General features: G+C 43.3%; 1 protein-coding gene across 1 annotated transcript in view; it reads right to left on the bottom strand.

Annotated features, from left to right (window-relative positions):
• Nucleotides 1-21,480, bottom strand: part of hmcn2 (hemicentin 2) — a 49,612-nt gene that overhangs the window by 10,287 nt on the left and 17,845 nt on the right. The window contains exons 23-68 of the mRNA XM_034117915.1: nt 19,362-19,489; nt 18,919-19,170; nt 17,861-17,944; nt 15,875-16,066; nt 15,316-15,446; nt 15,019-15,163; nt 14,480-14,606; nt 14,241-14,398; nt 13,495-13,773; nt 13,277-13,419; nt 12,317-12,467; nt 11,956-12,171; nt 11,734-11,847; nt 11,451-11,638; nt 11,263-11,359; nt 10,977-11,138; nt 10,750-10,863; nt 10,352-10,548; nt 9,948-10,029; nt 9,741-9,872; nt 9,512-9,655; nt 9,250-9,409; nt 8,566-8,690; nt 8,294-8,477; nt 8,093-8,190; nt 7,713-7,991; nt 7,432-7,622; nt 6,661-6,742; nt 5,860-5,996; nt 5,617-5,758; nt 5,372-5,516; nt 4,864-4,991; nt 4,567-4,723; nt 4,342-4,463; nt 4,095-4,259; nt 3,850-3,957; nt 3,597-3,731; nt 3,142-3,276; nt 2,728-2,997; nt 2,444-2,634; nt 2,134-2,347; nt 1,826-1,960; nt 1,546-1,736; nt 849-930; nt 438-608; nt 3-155 (exon numbers count right to left, since the gene is read on the bottom strand). Coding sequence (XP_033973806.1) covers nt 3-155; nt 438-608; nt 849-930; nt 1,546-1,736; nt 1,826-1,960; nt 2,134-2,347; nt 2,444-2,634; nt 2,728-2,997; nt 3,142-3,276; nt 3,597-3,731; nt 3,850-3,957; nt 4,095-4,259; nt 4,342-4,463; nt 4,567-4,723; nt 4,864-4,991; nt 5,372-5,516; nt 5,617-5,758; nt 5,860-5,996; nt 6,661-6,742; nt 7,432-7,622; nt 7,713-7,991; nt 8,093-8,190; nt 8,294-8,477; nt 8,566-8,690; nt 9,250-9,409; nt 9,512-9,655; nt 9,741-9,872; nt 9,948-10,029; nt 10,352-10,548; nt 10,750-10,863; nt 10,977-11,138; nt 11,263-11,359; nt 11,451-11,638; nt 11,734-11,847; nt 11,956-12,171; nt 12,317-12,467; nt 13,277-13,419; nt 13,495-13,773; nt 14,241-14,398; nt 14,480-14,606; nt 15,019-15,163; nt 15,316-15,446; nt 15,875-16,066; nt 17,861-17,944; nt 18,919-19,170; nt 19,362-19,489 — 7,136 coding nt within the window. The remainder of the gene's footprint in view (nt 1-2; nt 156-437; nt 609-848; nt 931-1,545; nt 1,737-1,825; nt 1,961-2,133; nt 2,348-2,443; nt 2,635-2,727; nt 2,998-3,141; nt 3,277-3,596; nt 3,732-3,849; nt 3,958-4,094; nt 4,260-4,341; nt 4,464-4,566; nt 4,724-4,863; nt 4,992-5,371; nt 5,517-5,616; nt 5,759-5,859; nt 5,997-6,660; nt 6,743-7,431; nt 7,623-7,712; nt 7,992-8,092; nt 8,191-8,293; nt 8,478-8,565; nt 8,691-9,249; nt 9,410-9,511; nt 9,656-9,740; nt 9,873-9,947; nt 10,030-10,351; nt 10,549-10,749; nt 10,864-10,976; nt 11,139-11,262; nt 11,360-11,450; nt 11,639-11,733; nt 11,848-11,955; nt 12,172-12,316; nt 12,468-13,276; nt 13,420-13,494; nt 13,774-14,240; nt 14,399-14,479; nt 14,607-15,018; nt 15,164-15,315; nt 15,447-15,874; nt 16,067-17,860; nt 17,945-18,918; nt 19,171-19,361; nt 19,490-21,480) is intronic.

The raw sequence follows: 21,480 nt of genomic DNA, 5'->3' as shown, positions 1-21,480 counted from the left end.
ACCCACACTGGGCGGGATGTTGTCCAGGCGGGCCTGCAGAGAGCTGCTCCCGTCTACCTCATTGTCGGTGATATTGGCCTCCAGGAAGGACACACCAAACTCTCTCTCATTCACCATGCCTATCAGGCTGCCTCTGGTCCTTCGGGGAGACTCTCCTTTAAACATAAAAAACACATGTAATTATATAATTGGTAACTATTCATAACATATTTTAATTTCGGACTTTGACTTGATTCATTAAATGCCCAAAGAAACACTGTAAAAATACCCAAAGCTCACAGTTGCACATTTCTTGTGTATGTATTTAAAATGTATAATGCTTGACCAATATATGAGATAATATCTGTTCAAACTTGCAATGTGGTATGAATCCAAAATAATGAGAATATGAACTACTGTCTAAAGTAAAGGAAGACAAACAAAAAGTAAATTCAGACCTGGACAGAGACCGGCTTGACATTTCCTAGAGTCGATACTGGGATCGCTGCAGGACCGGCCACCGTTAACTGGTTCTGGGTTGTTGCATAATCTGATTCGTTCTTGGAAGCCTTGTCCACAGGTGCTGCTACATGGACCCCATTCCTCCCAGTTGGAGTAGCCTCCATTTACTTTTTGTAGAGATAGAGAGAAGAGAAGACAATAACCAACAGGCTTTTAGAACAGTTTTCTTAGAGGTAGGAAATTCAATTCAGTAAAAAGACAAGAGACACTATTAAATGTGCAGTACAGTAGATTGAACCAATATCTGATAAAGATAAGATGAAAACCAAATGAAAAAGTAGTGGTGAAAGAAACTGCTTTTACTAGCATGCCGGGACAATGTGTGTCATTTTTTGCGGAGAACTCACTCTGAACCTTGAGAGAAATGGTCCTCTCAGCTGTTCCAGCTTCACTCTCAGCCACACACTGGTACTCCCCTTCATCAGCAGCCTGTAGATAAAACAGGAGGAGAGTTTGGCTAAATTGACAAACTGAGGATCAATTTCCCTCTGATGGTTCCACTAACCTCCAGGACAAAACTGTTTGTTAGATCACATATAGTTTCAGGGTGAAAGAAAGCTGGCATTTTCTACGGGGCAGTTGAGACCATTGAATAATTTTTCATAATAAATATTATTGGACCAGAGAGAGGACATTTCACATTAGAGGGCTCCATGGGAAGGACAATCATCTGTCTGTGAGAAAGTCTCAACTGCAGGCTGTGGAGTTAGAGATATAACAAGGTTACAGGCCAAGGGGAGAGGAACAGAGTCTGGGAACATCCAGCTCTCTGTTCATCTCCTCTGTTGCTAATGCTGTTAGCCTCTCTGACTGTGCTGAATCTGATTTCAGGACAATCGCTCCCTGTTCTTACCTCCAAGGGGACTGCAGATAGAGCCTGGGCAGGATAAATACTGCTACATTGATTTTCAAGTTACAATTTATTGATGTAAATAGTTTGCTCAAGGGCGCTTACTCATTCAAACCTAGTTTAATAATGCTAAGTGAGAATTGCTCTTAAATGATGGAAATACAGGACAAATATAAAGGGAACTCTGTATTTACAGTGATGCTGTAAATGACCAAGGATCCGTTGTGCAGCGCTTGTATTCGGATGGAGCGGAGCAATGGTTTGTCATCCCGGAGCCAGTGGAGGACCGGGCTAGGGTCTCCGTGGACGGGACAGTCGAGCATAGCAGAGCCCCCCTGGACGACCGTCTGAGACATGTGGGCTTCACCCTTCAACACCGGAGGCTCTGGAGAGACATGTTTATAAGATAATCAAGGTGATTTCAGTATCTTCAGAAAGTAAAATAGATAGTCGAAATGTTGACAGGAAGCTCACCTCTGATGCGGACGAATGAGAGCGCTCGGATGGAGCCCACACTGTTCTCTGCTATGCACACGTAGGTCCCAGCTTCACTCATGGTCACATTCTCAATGATCAAGGAGCTCCTGCCAGCATCGTCTACAGTGGCACCTAAAACATGCATAACATGGTTAAATGTTAACTTAAAATCACTGTATTAGAGGAACGAACATTGGTTGCAATTCATGTTACTTAAATCAACAGATGCTGCCATCCTAATTTGGTTTGTTACTACATTGTATAGGTAGAAGTGCTGTGCAGCTCACTTTAAAGGAAGATAATACCTGTGTAAGGACTGTTGTTGACGGTCCAGGAGATGACAGGTGATGGTGTTCCCTGAGCGTGGCAGGACAAGGTCAGACTCTGCCCTTTGTTCAGGGTTACATCACCCGGCAGCTCCTTGAAGGCGGGCCTCATGTTGACGGACAGACGGATGTCTTGTTTTGCAGAGCCTGCTGCATTAGTGGCTACGCATGTAAACACTCCAGCATCCCCTGACTGTGTGTAGGAGGAAATCAGAATTGATTTATATGCTCAGAACTAGACAAAAATATGGTTTACAAAGCATTGAGGAATATTGCTCGTTTGGCTAACCTTGGCCCTCTCGATGATCAGCTCTCCTGATCGCAGGACAGTGAATTTGCCTGGAAGTCTGGGCACAATGGCACCATCCTTCTCCCATGTCACTTTGGGCTCTGGAGACCCCTGAGCAGCACAGGGCAGCAGCGCCTGAAATCCTTGAATGACTGACAGGTCTGTCTGTGCAGGAGGAATCATGGGCGGGACTGAAAAGCAACACGTTTTTTATTAATATAGCTATTAAACATAAACCTGCTGTTTTCAGTCTTCACATGTTTTAAATGGCACTTTTAACTCACCTTGTATAATCAGCCTCATGTCGTGGCTGGCTCTGCCAGCCAGGTTTTTGGCAGTACATGTATACAGGCCTGCGTCACTGCGCTGGGTAGAAATAATTGCCAAAGTTCCATTGGCAAAGATGTGGATATGAGCGCCGTCAACCACAGGCCGCCTCTCCTTATGCCAAGAAACCTCAGGCTGAGGCTGCCCATCAGCAACACACTCCAGACTGACTGGCTGGCCGAGCATTGCAGTGTACTCCACATGAGGCACACTCAGCACAGGGGGGACTGGAGGAACATTAAATTAACAAAAATGAATTTATACTCTTTCAAAATAGTTTTTCTTTTGTAATAAGTAGTAACCAGTTTGACTTTGATGATAACGATAGAGAAACCAGAATTTTCTTCCAATATGTAAAGATAGAAAGTTACCTTGAAGGACTAGTTTGGTCCGGCCCACAGCGACACCAGCTTCGTTCTTTGCCAGACACTGGTATGCCCCCGCATCACCAAGTGTGACACGAGAAAACTTCAGAGCTCCATTCGAGAGCAGAGCAAGCCTGTGACCTGTAATCAAGAATACAGTAACATCACATGAGCGTGAACATCAGACCAGTTTCCATGATCTCCAGTGGGGTTACTGTACAGTAGATATATCTGAATTGTATTGCTTCTGTCTACTCTTTAAACAATAAAAGTATTTGTAATTTTCTCAGTCGTGGACCTCAACAAATCAATGGAATTTTGGAAAAACAACAATACAGGTTGCTTCAATATCAAATGTTGTATTATAGTGAATGATACCAAATTCCCATTTTAGCTCCAGGCCCAGCGTCCTTACCATACATTAAACTGTGTTTATATAATGAGTGTTGTATTTCGTTTACCTGCTGCTATGGGGACTCCCTCTCTCTGCCAGGTGATGGACGGTCTGGGGAAGCCTTGAACCTCACAGGGCAGAACGGTCCCATGATGCAACACCACTTGTACTTCTTCTGCCATTGGCCTGATCTCTGGGGGCTCTTAAGTGCATGGAAAAAAGATTCCTTGTTTTATATACATTTACTGTATTTACATGTTTCACCATATGTGCTCCAACGGATATTTTCACAGCAACATGCAGCCGGTCTGACAGCCTACCTTGCACAGAGAGAGTGATGTGTTTGTGAGCCACTCCAGCTGGGTTGCGTGCTGAGCATGTGTACCTTCCAGCATGGCTCGGCACAGCAGAAATAATCTCCAAAACTCCTGCATTTAAATGAGGAAAAAAATATGTCTTGTTTATGAGACAAGAAGAAATTCCTTGCCCTCTGGCGTTATCGTTTCTGAAGAACCATGATGTGTATTAATATAAAGAGCATTAGGATTAGGACATGTTGTCGTACCAGTGGGAAGCACCCGATAACTTCCTCCGCGGGCTCCCAGTTTGGCTCCACCCTTGGTCCAGGTGACAGTGGGCTGAGGACGTCCTTGTACTTGACATGGCAACACCACCGGGGACATGTTCACAGCCGTAACTGTCGTGACATCATCTTCAATAGATGGTGGGACTAAAACAGCAAATTAATTAATTCAAAAGTCTGAAATGACTTATCTATTGTCTGCTTAATGTACAGAACTGAAAAACAATACCTCTCAGGATGACCTCAATGACCTTGCGCTCCTCCCCAACGTCATTCACAGCGGTGCACTCAAAGTAACCCTCATCCTCAGTGGTCGGTGTCAAAAGAACCAGGGACCCAGAGGACAGTAACCTGGAAGCAGTTAGGTCATATTTTAGGCTTAATAGCTGTTTTTGTTGTTGTATGTATGCATGCTGTTGACTCAAAGGGAGTACAACCCTAACTTTGTCTTTACCTGTATGCACCAGGCTGCTGGCTGATATCGAGTGGAGTGCCGTTCCTCTTCCAGGATACTTCAGGTGGGGGTGTACCTGTGGTCTCACAGCTCAGCACAGCTCGGACCCCTTCGGTCACCGTCACATTGAAGGGACCTGAACTGATGGAAGGTCCCACTGATAGGAGAAGAGAGGAGTTTCACATGTTAAAATATATCCTAAAAAGTATTTTAACATGACATTGCACTGTAAAAGAAACAACAAAAGAATGTATGCATTATGATAAAATTGCTGGACAATAGTTGTTGCTTTATTACCAAACACTCGTAGATCCAGACCCCGGTGATCTGAGCCAGCCTGGTTAGACACAGTGCAGTAGTATCGACCGGCATCACTCAACTGAACCCCATGTACACGCAATGAGCCCTCTGATAACATGGTGTACCTGAAACAAATACACATATAAAATATCAATAAGTAGATACCAAAGTGTGTAACTGTGTTTTTGGTACATGCCGGGCTCTTAAAACCTTTTAAAAGTAAGATTCAAGCAGTTTTAAGGTACGTAGATCAATTTTTATCATACAATATGTTAAATGGTAACTGAAAATACAATTGCAAAAAATAAAGTTAACAATTTCTTTATAGACAGAGCAATGATTAGATATAACATTAGGTTAGGCTGAAGCATCTTTTTCAAGGAGTATATTCAAATTCAAGAATATTCCTTACCTTGCAAACATCACAGGTAAAAAAAATTCAAAACACTGAACCCATGGAAAAGTTAAATATAACAAGGACAGATTGCACAAAGTAAGGACCTACTTATTGTTATCTTTAGTTATAGGGAAGCCATCTTTCCTCCACATGACCGTAGCTGTAGAGTCTCCTTCAACTTCACAAGGTAAAACTGCATCCTGGCCAACATGTGCAGTCACTTCTGAGCTGCTCTTTTTTATCACTGGCGGTACTGGAGAAATTAAAGTGACACAACACAGTTATGAGTTAGGTAAATGATACATTTTGAAAAGGTGTATTTATATCAGCTCTCTGTTTACAGGCGGACTTACAGAGAATCTCCACCGTGAAAAACAGACTGGTGCTTCCTGCTATGTTAGTGACCACACAGCTGTAATGGCCGCTGTCCTCAGGCCTCACTTCCTGTATCTCCAGGTACTGACCCCCAGCCAGCCGCTGTATACGACTGCCCAACTGATGTATACCAGGGGGAGGTAGGGGAGAGAGACAGTGTGTTAGAGGAGGAGGGGTTGGTTTTTTCATTCAATACCTGTTTGTTGTTTTAGAAAGTGTACCTGCAGTTTGGCCGCATCCTTGTACCACTCTATTTCTGGAGCGGGGTCACTGTTAGCCAGGCACTCTAAGGTCAGATGTCCATTAACCGGCACTGTTAACGTCCTCACATCACCAGAGCCGACGAGGGTCGGGGGGACTGAAACACAACCACTGGTTATTAAGAGGTGGATTACAGAAAGTTTCCAGTGAACAATGCCTGAAGTACTGCTCTAAAATAAGGACAAGCTATGTAAGAACATGTGGAACGGATCAACTCAGAAGGTAGATCAGGGGCCAGATGTCAACCTCACGTGTTTGCACTAAAATAAAAACATGCTTAGTTTTCCCAAGCACAACATTCATAAAGAAGGGTGTGCTGTGAGAATGTGTTTCATCACACATGATTTACTGTCAGTTGATCTGGTTATGTCAAAATAATCAAAAGAAATGCGTAACTATTGGGAATTTGGGAATTTCATTTCAGCAGCTTAATATGTCTCCCCAGCATTACGTGTTAAAACATCTTTTTATTCCAGCATGAATAAAACGGTAGGACAAACTGTGAAATGGGAGAAGAATGCTGCACAATCTATCATAAATCACACTTATCATAACATACATTAAAAATGCTCTTATCCTGTTCATACCTCATCTTGAGTGAATTACTGCATGGCATTAGCCAGAAAGTGCTAATGAGTGCAAACACCGTTTATTACTCCAGAATGTACACAGAACTTTTTCCATCAAGTCCCTGGTGTGATTAAGTCAAGAGAGTTTGTATTATATATGTCTTCCTAACATCAGGGAGCAGCTTGTGTCACCTTGGACTTGGACCCAGTGGTTCTTTCCATCCTCTCCAGCTGGGCTGCTGGCCAAGCAGGTGTACAGACCTGCATCCTCGACCTTTAAAGAGACAACATTAATCAACAGGAGTGGTTCTCGCATGACATTGCCTCAACTTCCTGTTGATTTATTTCAGGTACGTTGGGGACGTTTTCACTGCTTAAACTATCTATTAAAGGATTGAGTTACAATCAAGGCTATTATATTGGTTCTTGTATGAAATATTAAAGCTGCAACGACATGATAAACGTTTTTGTTAATTAAAGAAGATTCACTTTTTTTCCAATACCTTAGTACGCCTCTAAATAAATCTACTGTATGCATGTTTTTACTATGGACTCTTGACTACTTGATCATTAACTTAGCAATATGATCAGATATTTTCTATTTCCGAAACGGGTTTATTGCCAGGTAGGTTCACACATACGAGGAATTTGACTTGATGTCATGTTGCATACATAAAATATAAAACAAAAAATCTAATATAAAACTAAAAATCTTTAAGGACACTGTAATAAAATATAGTTAAATAGCAATAAAGTAAAGCAGTAATTTACAGCGAAATGGAATGCAATGAGTTATAGAATATAAAATATGAAATATGAAATAAGAATATGTGCAGTAAGGCTTAAGCAGTATTTGAACATTGTGTGCATTAATGTAATGCATATAGAGTCTACGTTGTGTCAGTGGGGGGGCCGGGCCTTGTTTAAGAGGCCGGTAGCGGAGGGAAAAAATGTGTTATCCACCTGAACTTTGCTAATCCTGATAAAGTGTCCATCCTGCTGAACAATGTCACGTCCTTCCAATGGAAGGCCATCTTTGAGCCAGCTGAGGGTGGGAGGGGGGGCTCCCACAGCAGAGCACTCCAGCTCCAGTGGACTGTCCACTGCGATGGTCAGCTCTTCTGGAGAGCTGGAGCTGGTTATCTTTGGAGGCTCTGGAGTAGAAAAAGCAGAAGGTTTTTGCTTAACTGTTCACAGAGTTCACACTGACTTTAATTTGAATATACAGATTGTGTTGGCATTACCGTGCACAGTGAGGTTGAAGCTCTTTGTGCTGCTTCCTGCCTGGTTACTAGCCACACAGCTGTAAAGACCCGCATCTGCAGGCGCTACATCAGGCAGCTGCAGCCGTGTCTCCTGTCCGTCCAGCAGCAGGTTGCGGTGAAGGGACAGTGGCTGGCCGTCCTTCATCCAGGTCAGTGTCGGAGGGGGAACGCCCCGTGCTTCACAGGTTAACGTCACCAGAGATCCTTGGACTACTGTGACAGGCTCCACTGGTTCAACATGATCCACACCAGGCGGCACTGCAGACCACACACACACACACATCTGCATTAAACCCTCAGATCCAAAAAATCAGTTCAAGGTAAAATACTGCAGGTGAGTGGTTTTGTTATGACAGTACCTTGGACCTGGACATCATAGCTGAGCTCGGCAAGACCAGCGCGACTGCGAGCCACGCATGTGTAGAGTCCAGAGTCAGACAGCTGTACTGGAGAAATCCTTTTTCATAAAGAGAGGGGAACAGTTTGCATGAGCTCATTTATAAACATGTCATCTATTTCCGAGTGATTATGTTTGTGTCAGAAAACTTGTCTAAACTGACCTCAGCACAGAGTCAGCAGATAGGAGGCGTGTACGAGGAGAGAGGAGCAGAGGGCGGCCGTTCTTCAGCCAGCTGATCTGAGGTGGAGGGTTTCCTGCTGTCTGACACTCCAGAGTCACAACACTGTCCTGTGTGACCTGCACCTCTCTGGGTACAGCGCTCTCACCAGAGATGGATGGTGGGACTGTGACAAGTCAAGTCATATCAAATGAAAACAAATCCCTCAGAAACTTAAACACTTTCACAAATAAAGATAACATTTTCAAACTGACCTAGCACAAAGAGGGTGTAGATCTTGCTCTCCTGTCCAGCAGGGCTGACAGCCAAACAGTTATATGTCCCAGAATCCTCTGGGCTCAGTCTCAGTAAAGTTAGCGTGCTGCCATCAGGGGTCACACTGCAAGGTTACAAATACACATTGTGGGTTTTTTCAGCTGTTTCTTGCTTGAGGTATTTATGGATACTTGATGTTTCCTGCTAGTTACTTAATCCATTTCACTGAGTGAACTACCTCACCTCTGAACCTCACAATTACTCTCCATCATCATTATTATCATCATCCCACGACTTTCTCACAGTCGCACACACACACACACACACACACACACACGTTTGCTTTCTCTGGCTGATGCAGTTGCAATGACCAAAGAATCTGCTGACCAGCTGTAAGACAGCTGCTCTTACTGTTCCTCATGATGAAATTAAAGAAGGAACATAATGGCTCGATTTGTCTGTTCACACATCACTCTGTCATGCACATAATTGCTGAAGATGATTTGTATTATATTTTCAATCCATTAGGGAATGGTGTTGATCTATTTTTGAGCTGCTTGTTTAACAAATTCAGCAGCTTTCAGAGCAAAATGCTTTCCATAATGGTTATTAATACTGTTACTTCATATCACTCGGTGTGCATGTCAAGATCCGGCAATAAGTGGGAAGAGTGAATGACTTACGAAATATGACGAGCGTCTGATCCCTCTAAAGTCACTCCGTCTTTCAGCCAGCTGAGATGTGGTGTTGGGATTCCTGTTGCTCTGCACTCCAGGGTGAGCTCCTCTCCCATGGGTGCACTCACATCAGATGGGTGTTCAAAGTCCAGGATGGTAGGCGATACTGAGTAGGACAAAGATTACAGCTAAATGCCACTGAAAGCAATTCTTCTATGAGTAAGACGTATCATTTTTTAGGGCGATAGTGTCTAATGTTCTGATTTACCCTGCACCGTGAGTGTGTAGTCTTTCTGTGTGTGTCCCCCTCCGTTCTTGGCCACGCAGGTGTATGTTCCAGCATGAGACAGAGTGAGAGGCCCCAGCTCCAGCCTGTTCCCTCGCACGGACCACTGCCACTGCAGACTGCTCTCTGGAGAGCAAACACATTCACGTTAACTAGCTTTCACACATCACACATAGTATTCCCATTCCCCTATCATTGCCTCCCTTCATACCAATAGGAGTTCCATCCTTGAGCCATGTGATGCTGGGCACAGGGACCCCCGAGGCCTCACACAGCAGAGACACATGGGAGCCCAGCGTGTAATTTAGGGACTCCGAGAGAGGCCCGTCCAGGACAGGTGGAACTGTGGACACATATTGTTAAATAAAAACACTTCCTTTGGTTAAAAGTGTTACTTTGAGAACAAAGGTATTCTCACCATGAACGTTCAGTCTGAAAGTTCTGTCCACCTTTCCGGCCACATTGGATACTCTGCAGGTGTAGGTGCCACCATCTGCTATCTAGGACCCATACAAAAAAGTTATCAAAAAGGAGGGAGAAATTTGAGCACAGGCTTTAGGCTAATAATTGACTTTGCTACTTCCTGCTATGCTAGCTGGTGCAATCGTTATGAATGATGTAAATTAATTAAGAACAGACACTCGAGTGCTGCATCTTGTCACATTTGCAATCATGTCTCCAGTTTATCTTGTCTGTTGTGTATTTTTTTGTGCAATGATTGTTTGAAAGCTACAAATGTACGCCCTACAAGTCCTTAAAATACTTTAAGTTTTGTTTGCAGCCTCAAGCGAATGACGTAAAAAATGAAAAATAAATCCTGACCTGAACTCCTATGATCTCCAGCTGCTGAGGATCCATCTTCAGTCCGTTCCCCGCGGCCAGTTGCAGCCCGTTCTTGTACCATGTGACCTCAGGCGCAGGAACACCATGTGCTTCACATCTCAGGGTGACCGAGGATCCAACTTGCCGGGGGATCGAGTCAGACTCCGCATCTTGGCGGGGCTTCAGGGTGGGCAGGACTGATGGTGTGCACATAAAGACAGGGCCATGATCTCATTTTGATTCATTCAGAATCGCTTATGATTCACTTCTGAACTGTCCTCGGTCACAGCTGGCTTGCGGTAAACAGATTTGTTCAGCCTAGACAGTGTTTTGAGATTTGATCATCTGTATAATGTAGCTGAACTGTGCAGATGGGTCACCATGTGTGTGTTGCTCACCGTAAACACTGAGGAGTATGCTCTTCTGGTCCTGGCCTGCCGAGTTGGTGGCTGTGCATACATACTGCCCAGCATCTTCTAGCCTTGCTCGGGGCAACTGCAGCATCTGGCCGCCTATAATATAAATATAGAATTATATGAAATGTAATATATGGGCCATTATTAGATTCAAAAACAGGAAATGTCCTGACATGAGAATAATTGTAGTGCTGTGGCCGAGGTCTGACCTGGTAGGATACGGATGCCAGTGCTGAATTGGAGGACCTGCCCGTCTCTGGTCCAGGTGATCTCAGGAGCAGGGTACGATTGGACGTCACAAAGCAATGACACCATGTAGCCCTCGATCACACTAACATCCTCTTCTTTAAGGCCAATTATTCTTGGAGGCACTGAAAGAGATAAAACAGTTGTGGTGTACACTTATAGGGCAGAAAATAACGTCCATTATAAAATACCTGCGGGAAATGTAATATACAGGGTTAATGCTAAAGCTGAGTTATGGACGTTTCTTACCTTGCACTGTCAGACTGAAGAGCTTCTCAACTGTTCCAACCTTGTTCTCGGCTAGACACAAATACCCAGCCATGTCTGAGACCTGGACACTGAGGAGCTGAAATATGGGATAGAAGTGTTATTCCTCAAAGGTCACAGCTGATTCTACTTACATGCTGGTGCTTGTCTAAAAGCCCACAATGACTCACCTGGAGTTTGGATCCATCCTCACTGATGTGGTGCTGAGAGTCAGCGTGCAGCGGCTGCCCGTCTCTCAGCCAGGAGATCACAGGAGCCGGGTGTCCCGTCACGTCGCAGTGGAGGACCACAGAGCTGTTCACCACTGCTCCCATCTCCTCCATGAACTCCTCTGATGCCCCCATGATCACAGGAGGGACTGAGACAGAACACACAACAGACATCCCCTTTAAAAAAACACATTTTCAGCATATTTTTCAATGTACAGTTATTGTATGTGCATGTGTTGCTTACCAAGGATCTCCAGCTCAAAGTGCATGTGGTCCTCTCCGGCCTCATTAACAGCCAGACATGTATACTTTCCTGCATCTTCTTTCTGCACTCGAGTGATTTGTAGCACCTGTCCACCTAAAGAAAACAACAAAAAAACACCATAAATATATGAAGCCCCAAACGTCCTACATAACCACACTACTGCTTTTTACAGAAATCACACAGGATTGAGTTCCCTCTGACCTGGCAGCAGTACCACTCCATCAGCAGAGGTGAGTTTCTGTCCATCTTTGTACCAGCTGAGCTTGGGAGGGGGGATGGCGTTACTCTCACAGGTCAGGCTGATCGTATGGCCCAGCACAACCTCCTTCTTCTCCACCATGTCGTCATTATCGTCACCCTCGTGTCCCAGACCCCAGGCTGCTTCTCTGTTAGCCACCCGGTGGAAAATTGGGGGAACTGGCAAGACAAGAGCAGTTCTGGTCACTTTCTATCATTTATAATGCCAAAAGATCACCAACTAAAGTGTAGCTTGACCAATAGTGTGTGATAAGAAGCTGGCATTTGAATTTGAATTAAATACCACATATTTAACCAAACGCACCCTGAATGGTGACATGAAAGTCTCTCTTGTCTTCTCCTGCAGAGTTGGTGACCACACAGGTGTATTGCCCCTCATGGGACAGCATGGCATTTTCTATTTGGAGGGTGTAACCACTCTCCTTAATGCCAGCATGTAGGTTTCCAGTCAGCAACTAAACACAAATAAAATACATTCAATGGTTAAGTCAAGTTGGAATATTTCCCCTAGCCATATGTGGAAACTCCATAAACGGGAACACCAGTGATTTCATAAATCATGATCTGTTTACAGGATTTTGGGAGTACGACCAAATACATTTCTTCTGGCATGTTTTGTGAGCCAAGTTTTGAAACATAATGCAGGGAATAAAAAGATAATTTATCAGTTTCTGCTGCATTCATATCTTTCAGTTAAAGTAGAGGGTTTCAAGGGTGAGATATAATACATACTGTACTACTGACTAGAAACACATTTGGCAGGTGTTTTAAATGCCTGGCTTTTAATCCACAATTTTTCAGCCTGTATTGAGTTTTACAAAACAGAAAAACGCCTCCACCCTCATTTGAAAAACATCCATCTTAAATCCACATAATCCTCACTGCGTTTTGCTGCTCCCTGTTGGGGTCTCTTCAGAACATTGACAGAAGCCCACATGCATGCTAAACACTAGATATTTCACACACATACAGAAATCAAGCTTCACATTAAAATACTGAAGAACACACAAGGCACAGCAGTATTATAACAATGTTTTACGTCAGGGTATTTAATACCTGGTTTCTTCTTCTACATCTTTGCTATAATTAACTAGCTTACTCATAGCACACAGACTGAGGAGTGGAGGTGGCTTGTGCAAGAGGATGTAAAATATGTAGAGGCTGTTGCAATACCTACTTATTGCCAGTAGAGGCTGATAGAGGTCACATTTTAAGCACATGTTGGTGTTTTAAGAGATGCAGAGCTTGTAGGCATGACACCAACCTGTCCGTCTTTGAACCAGTTAACCTTGGGTTCAGGGAAACCTTTGGTCAGGCAGGATAGAATTAAACTCCCGTTGATCCGTACTTTCTCTTCCTGACGCCCAAACTTCAAGGATGTAGAGTCGCCTTCTATCTGTGGTGGGACTGATGACAGGTGGGGAAATTGTTAAAGTTTTCTCTTATCCTATTTAATGTGAAAGCGGCGTAGATGTCTCTTACCCAGAACACTGAGAGAGTAATGTTTGGTGGCGGTGCCGGCTGGATTTGTGGCCCTGCAGGTGTAGAGGCCGGTGCTGTCCCCCCGAGCTGAGCCCAGCCGCAGCGCCTGCCCGCCCTGGGTGTAGGTCGCCTGGGGACTGGACACGATGGGCTGGTTGTCCTTCAGCCAGGTGATGCTGGGCGTGGGTGAGCCCTCGACATCACAGGGGAGGACTTTGGGGAAACCCAGCACTACTGACACCTCCGAGGTCTCACTGGGACCCTTGATGGTGGGGGGAGCTGGACAGAAAGGTTAGCAAAATGTTAATGTTTAACAGCTAGTAAGAGTTTTACTGGCCCATAGCCCAGGCTAAATAGGTCCTCAGGGAATTGGCCTGTTGTAGGAGGAGACCCTTAAAACAGAAATGCAGTGTGTGATTCTTAAGGCAATTACACCACTGCTCTTTAGGTGACACAAAATCCCTGGAGCCCTGCATAAAGTGATTAGGTCTGAGCTAATAGACCAGGCCATGTTGAGTCAATTCGTACACCTGAATACGTTAGGTCAACATATTATTTAAATATTAAATTCAGTAGTTTTCTTTTTCAAAACAACACTGCTACCACAGCACTTGTCAATCAACTCAACTCATTCTCCTGGTAACTTTTGAACAATTGTATGTCTTCTTTGTTACATTTCTTTAGAGTATTAGTTGAATTTCTGCTGGTGTGGTGTTGTGTGTATGTGTCTTAGATAAAGTAAAGACCTTGCACTGTGAGTCTGAACTGCCGCATCTGAGTCCCTGCGTTGTTACTGGCCAGACACTGGTAAAGCCCCTGGTCCCTCAGTCTGACCGACTTCACCTTCAACACTTGGCCATCTTCCAGAAACTCCACATGGGGGTCTCCATCGCGGGACAGAACCCTTGAGAGAAGAATGAATCATAATCAATGCCATGGACGTGTTTTGCTGAATGTCACATCAACATATAGAAGCGATGCTTACTCTCCGTCGCGGCTCCATTCTACTCTCGGTGGTGGTTGTCCACTTACGCGACACTGAAACTCCACCTCCTGATCCAGAACCACAGTTAACTCCTGCAGCCTGGAAGTTCCTGAGATCACTGGCGGGGCTGTACACATACACCAGAAATAAATCGGTTATTACATGTTTTTAAGTTTGTATGAGACCTAAGGAAAAATCACTTCAATTTCAACATCGCTGTACTTTAGAGAGATGTAGAACTCATCAAGGTAAACGTTAATGAGGTCATTTGCATTGACTTTTACACTTAGTCTTTGAGGGTGTGGACGGAAATGAGAACTTTAAGGACTTATGCTACATTAAATGAAGAATTCAAGTTTAATTAAACAGCTTTATGTACTCTGGGGACTTTAGACCACTGCCCCGGGAGATGTTAAGTCCAGGAAAAATATCTCTTTTAACCCTCTATATAATCTAGGGGACATCTTCACACCTGTCTTTCCCCAACTTTATTATTTTATATACGAGCTGCCAGTGTAACAGCTGTTTTATGAGCTCACCTTGAACCACAATGTGATATTCCCTGCGGGCCTCCCCGGCTGAGTTTTGAGCTGTGCAGCAAAATCTTCCGGCATGCTCTGACTGAACTCTGTAGATTCTCAGCAGCCGGTTCCCATTCTGCAGATACACCCCAGGACTGTCCACCTGGATACACAGAAATCAGTAAGTGCATCCTTAGTGGGAAATTGTAATAAGAAGCATGACCACTTGGTGGCATTGTACAGCTAGATATTAACAAAGTTGCCACCAAAGTTTTGCTTAAATTGTAAATGGGAATCCAGAGTGAAAGAACTCACAGAATGACCATCTTTAGTCCAGGTGATTGTTGGGGAGGGGATCCCGAAGGCATCGCAGCTCAGAGTGAGAGGCTGCTTCAAAGTGACAGTGAGGTTCAGAGGCTGCCCATCATCCTGGATCTCTGGGGGAACTGCAATAGCGCAAAAAAAATAAAGGAAATATTTGTATTAGGACTTATTATTTTAAGCCTTCAACATATGCAGAAAATGTAGATGCATATTTAACTGGGCTTACATTAAAATGTAGGGTGGACAAAAGTGCCTTTTTATGATGAATACAATAATGTGTTAAAATGATATGTATCTAGAGCTACCTATTTTGCAATTATGGATAGGTGCCACAGTTTGATTGATCATAGGTAAGCTAGCTAATGTGATTGCACTAGTGTTCGAGGGTAACAGTAAAACTATTCAAATTGTTACGAATTCATTAGGTTTTGTTATATTTTCACGAATACGCCTATTTATTTTGTCTTATAATATATAGGATTTATGATCTTTGTTAAAGACCCATGGTTTAAGGTATTTTGTTCGAGTGAAAGGGGTCACTTATTCTCACCATTTACTTTCAGCCTTGTCTTTCTCTCCACAGAGCCTGCCTCATTGGTCGCCACACACTTGAAGTCCCCGCTGTGGCTGGCAGACACTGTGCTAATTACGAGCGCTCCGTCCCTCGCCACAGAAAGCTCTGATTGTTCGGTGTGTATCTCCAGGCCGTTCTTGAACCAGCGCACCTTGGGATGAGGTGAACCTGCAGTTGCAGAGACAAGCACAGGATTGTAAGTGAGTATAAACTGAGCTTTATTGATCACAACTGACAGAAAGAAAAGCTACTTCCATTTATCTGCTTCTCTACGGGGGGAACTTAATGGGCAAGCGGCCCAGACTAGAAAAAGGCAGCTCTACATTTATCTATTGGACAGCGGGACAGCAGGGGAGGCATTGCCAAAATGGGACCTTGGGGCCTACAAGCTTATGATTTCAAGGTCACATAAAAAAGTAAGACACAGTAGACAAGTAGGCTAGAGAGATGTACGGTTTAAAACACAAGCATCAAGATTTATTACCTCACTGAGGTGAGAGTCCTGAGCAGTAAGAATAGGAGTGGTCGGACAGGCAGTTCAAAGGCACTGCTGTGTACAATCAGAAGCCTGAAACAGGTGTGTGCTCTCGATTACTGGGTGGGAAAGAGGTGGAAATTATCAAGAGGAGAAAGGTGGAATGGGGAAAAGGTGGGGGATTTTGAACCCAACACAACATACTCCCCGGGACAAGGACAGACCAGCAAGCCTCGATGAAAGAGTGGAGTGATCAAATGACACGGCTCTGGCTATTTACAGAGGTGTTACATATACAACCACCACAGCGGAGGAATCAAACACTGCGCCCTTCCTCAATCCAAAATAATACTAACGACGCAGCAACAGCAAAGGTGGTTTACAGCAAACACATGTTTACAGTTAAGCAGCTCTAAGAAAATTCATTATCTCACTGCTGAGCGGAAATGCAAACATATGTTCTATTTAAGATGTTAACAGATCTCATTAGTAGACTTTGAATTAACTTGCTGGGGCTGACGAATTTGGAGATCATGTCTTCCATGTGTTTCACCGATTATTACCTCCATCTAATGCGCTGCGTTTGTTGGTGAATTAATAATACCCTTCTGCCAGAGGATGTGCTTTATCTCCCTCACACAGAGAGATCTCAAGAGTACAGTGAGGGCGATACTTGTTTCCCGCTCCCGGCTCCTCTCTTGGGTGTCAAGAGCGTCAAGCATTTTAAGTGTGAGCCCTCGAAGGCCTGGTACATTTTGCCTGCCTGCTGGTAAGACTTGGATAAGAGGAGGGCTGGCGTAGCTTCATCTTCCTCTTCCTGTGCTTCACAGTGCACCTCAGACATCTCTGTCCTTCATCTGCAAGCAGCAGCCTGTAATTAGGATTCCTCTCCCAGCAGGCTCCGACGCAGAGGAAAGCAGATGTGGCTCACTGAGGAGCAGGCAGACTGATGTTCCAGCTGTTGCTCCACATTGGACACAGTCCTCACCTCCTCTCACCGTGCTGGTAACCATGACACAGCGCCACGCAAACAATACCTGTTAGCGCGAGCTGTCAGAGGTTAAGTATCCATCAGTGCTTCCGCAGACTCGCACAGACGCTTGGTGTGTTGCGATAAAATATAAACTCTCCACACCCCATGGGATAATACCTTGTTCGCACAGAGTTCTTAAATTATAGAGACAACAGCAGGCCTCTGGGTGCTGCGATAAAAAGAGGATGCACCTTTTAAGATGGCAAGGATCTTTTTTATGACAACTAAAAGTCTACGTTGACAGTGAAACATTCCTTTGATGGTGTAGAAATAAACACATCTGTCCTTTATTTAAAGTAGAATTTCCTCTAATATAAAACAAACTAAAAAAAGGAACATCTATTTGAAGCTCTAAAACTTTAGTCACACTGTCACACCTCTTCTCTTTAAAACCTTAGACTTTGCTTCCCGTGTATTTTCAGTCAGGCTGACTCATTTGTGATTCATTTCATACCTTTAGCCGGGCAGGGGATGATAACCTTGCCGTTCGCTACTTTCTCCATGATGGCATCTCCTGGTTCTGCAAAGGACGGGGCCTCTGTGAGGACAGGAAAACATGTTAAGTGCTGGTTTAAAATGCACAGGGAGTCTAATAAAGTTTAGCTTGAATCCAATGTGTAATGAGTTTTAGTTTGATTATTATTGAAGGTGCCAGTGTAGGTAAATGTGATAAGACGCCTTTGGGGCATTCCATAAACTGTTGTGGGTATAAGATTTGATCTCACAGGAACTCTCTGGCAAATTGAGTGGCAAACAGAACAAATAAAAGTAATTACAAGAGTCATTGAAAAAACATCAGATGATAAAGCTTTTAGATCTCCACGGGTAATAAAATATATCCAATTTGAGTGCAGTTTTCAGTTCATTCCATTTCAAAAGGTGCATACCAGCAGTGCCAGAGTTAGTACGTAGTAAGTACACATGTTCTTGGTGTTACATGCATTTTCCAGTATTAATATAAAATATTACTGTAAAATACATCAAAAGCTAACTGAAGATGAGAAGGAGCCTGAGTTGGAGTGGAAGTAGGGCTTAGGATATATTGTTTGGTGTTGAAGTATAAATTAGGAAGAATAATTCATAAATGTGTGCTGTAAATAGTAATGGAGTAAAAGACCCCTGCTGCTCCCCATTACTGATGACAGGAAGGCCTGATTCAGCCTTCACAAGTTAATAGACCCTGCTCTGAAAATGTGCACCATCATCACAATATTTAAACACTATTACATATCCCCCTCCTTAAAAGGGACGGTTTTCTCACTGTACCTTAAAGAGTAGCTATTTGGAACAACAACAAACACTTCAATTTTCCCACATAGTGGCTATACGACAATTTTGTTTTCAGGTACACCCGGGGGCCTTATTGTCTTGCATCATGGAACTATTGTGCGTTAGAGAATGCACCTCTAAAGACAAGGAGAGCCTGTAAATGGGACACTGTTGGATGGATACCATTTTTTATCGCCAGTGCTTGGAAATGGTTATTATCTGAGACCGTAGATAGATATTCACCAAGAACTTCCAGTTTGATCTCCAAGATCTCCTGTCCAGCGCTGTTCCTGGCCACACACTGGTAAGTGCCCTGATCAGCCAGGCTGACCTTCTCGATCCTGAGAGGCGTACTGTTCTTGACCCCAACAGGAAGTCCATTGTGTAACCAACTGACCTCGGGGCGTGGCTCTCCCTGGACCACACATGGCAGAATGACTCTCTGGCCGAGCAGGGCTTTCAGGAGGGGAGGTGCTGGCTGAATTCTGGGCTTAGCTGGGGACAAAAACAAACATCGTAAATGAATGTCTCTCCACGTCCGTTACACACCTATTTATTTACACATCTCACATACTTGACATATGTTAGAAGTGACGTGTTGACATGGAATCTATCAACTTCTCAGCATTTTGAAAACACAAGTTTTATGGGTTCTAAGAAGTTAGAATGAAGTGGTGTCGACTTACATTGGATGTGTAAATTGTAGCTCAGGGACACGTTGCCTGCTGGGTTTTCTGCAGTGCAGGTGTAAAGTTTACTATCAATCAGGCGCACATCAGTGATCCTCAGAGAGCCTGAAGGCAAAACAGTGAACCTGGGAAGTGGTTAGGGGTCAAGGGCAAAGGGATGGAGAAAGCACAACACTTAATAAGTCAGTGAAGATCTACAGCCGCTGTGTTTTGGGAGAAGAGGTATTCTCGTTTTCCTTGAAGCAATATTTTCTACAAGTAACAAATTATGGAGCAGGCAAACATCTGAATAAAGTACCTTTATTACCTGCCTTTATAGTATTGGTAAATATTGATAAGGTGGGAGGACAATTTCAAAATGAATGTAGTTTTGCCTTTGGTGCTACAGTATTTTAAATAAAAGATGTGGTAATAAAAATGAATTCCTGTAAAAAGAGACTGAATTCCTACTACAGCTACTACCTGAAGCACATTGATAAGAGTGATTCATTAATATGCAAATGTGATAGATAATGTGACCATTTTAAGCAATTTGTTCAAGTTATGTAGCATTACACTACATTGTCCATTATAATGTATTTTCTTGACTTTAAAGGTGATTAAAGGTGAGCTTTGAATACAAAACAATGCATGAGGGAGAGTAAAAGCAATAAGAACAAACATTTTAAAGCAGTTAATGGCTTCTTTGCATTTATGTTGTTTGTCGAAAAGAAAAATGGATCTAGTAATAAATGAAAGTGCTGAACAAGAAAGCACTAAGTGGAGTCTCAGCCAGGGCCTAGTGATCTCCCTAGTGAGTTGTTACTTTCACGATTACCATTATCCAGGGTAATTACCGTGTAAAAGTGTAGACACATTTTCACCTGGTGACGTCGCCATGGAAAAGGTCAAAGCCACACAAAAAAGATTGTATTTCTTCCTGTTGGGAACATTGTTGTTTCCAGTAGCTATTGTGTGTTTATCACTAAGATGTGTGGAAATACAGATAATCAAAAACTACAGTGGTGCTACTGATAAGACACGCACACATGTTTCCTGAGAACAACCATATGAGCAAAAGTTTATGCAGAACCATCCCATTCATCATACAGATGTTTGACACAGACGAACAAGTGGACAGATGGATGTGATAACATGCCCTGCCCTCCACTTTAAAAACATGCTTTGTAGCAAAAACAAAAGCAGCGGTTAGATGCGGGTTTAAAGTACTTAAATGTAGGTCAGTGACTAAAGGAGTGTGGCAACCTGAATTGCACCAGAAGCTACCCAGCTGTATAAATGTATAATGTGTACAAATGTAAACACACCTCTGTGATTTATCTTAGATAAGTGTGTCTGCTAAGCAACTGAATTATAACACAAACATGTTCATGTAAGTGGAAATGAGCTTGAAGCACAAAGAGCTCTCTATTTCAGCTGCACATATGGTGTAATGTTGCTCCCCCACCTCCTCACTCAGCCTGAGGAGAGGCAGCAACATCTAACGTTGGAACCAAATGACTGCCTCTCTGTGGTTGCTGCAGCTCCATAATGCCGGATTGAAGGCTGATACAAGCTCAAGCTCAAAAGGCATGAACCCCCCCTCTCTCCCATCCATCACTCCCCACACTAGTGTCAAGTCATCTGTGTACATAGTCTGACACAGAGACTAACTGGGACAAAGTGGCTTCTTGAGGATTAGACTCACACTGACTCGTGTCAAATAGATCTGTGTGTTGACCCACAGCACCCTCCTTCTGTCCTTCTGTTACTTTTTCATCAACACTGCACAATTTGCACATATATTAAACTCACACTCCACCTTATTGCATTTACATTTGAATTAAAATGACTACAACTACTGCACACATTGTAAAATGTATATATAATCATATGTTAATATCAGAATCAGAATCAGAAACAGGTTTATTACCAGGTAGGTTTGACTTGGTGTCGTGGTGCACACATAAAAGTAAAAGTAAAACAAAAATAAAAAACACAGATAGAGATATTGTAGCAGTAGTAGTGTGGTGTATATTATTATACATTATAGTGTATTCTTACTTATTTTTATACTTTATACTGTGTATTCTATAGATTTTCTAGGGTCATATGTTTGTACTGTTAATATGTTGAT

Source organism: Trematomus bernacchii, unplaced genomic scaffold (assembly GCF_902827165.1).
Source record: "Trematomus bernacchii unplaced genomic scaffold, fTreBer1.1, whole genome shotgun sequence".
In the NCBI taxonomy this organism is placed as follows: domain Eukaryota; kingdom Metazoa; phylum Chordata; class Actinopteri; order Perciformes; family Nototheniidae; genus Trematomus; species Trematomus bernacchii.
The sequence above is the reverse complement of the archived record's forward strand: the minus strand, read 5'-3'. Positions and strand labels throughout refer to the sequence as shown.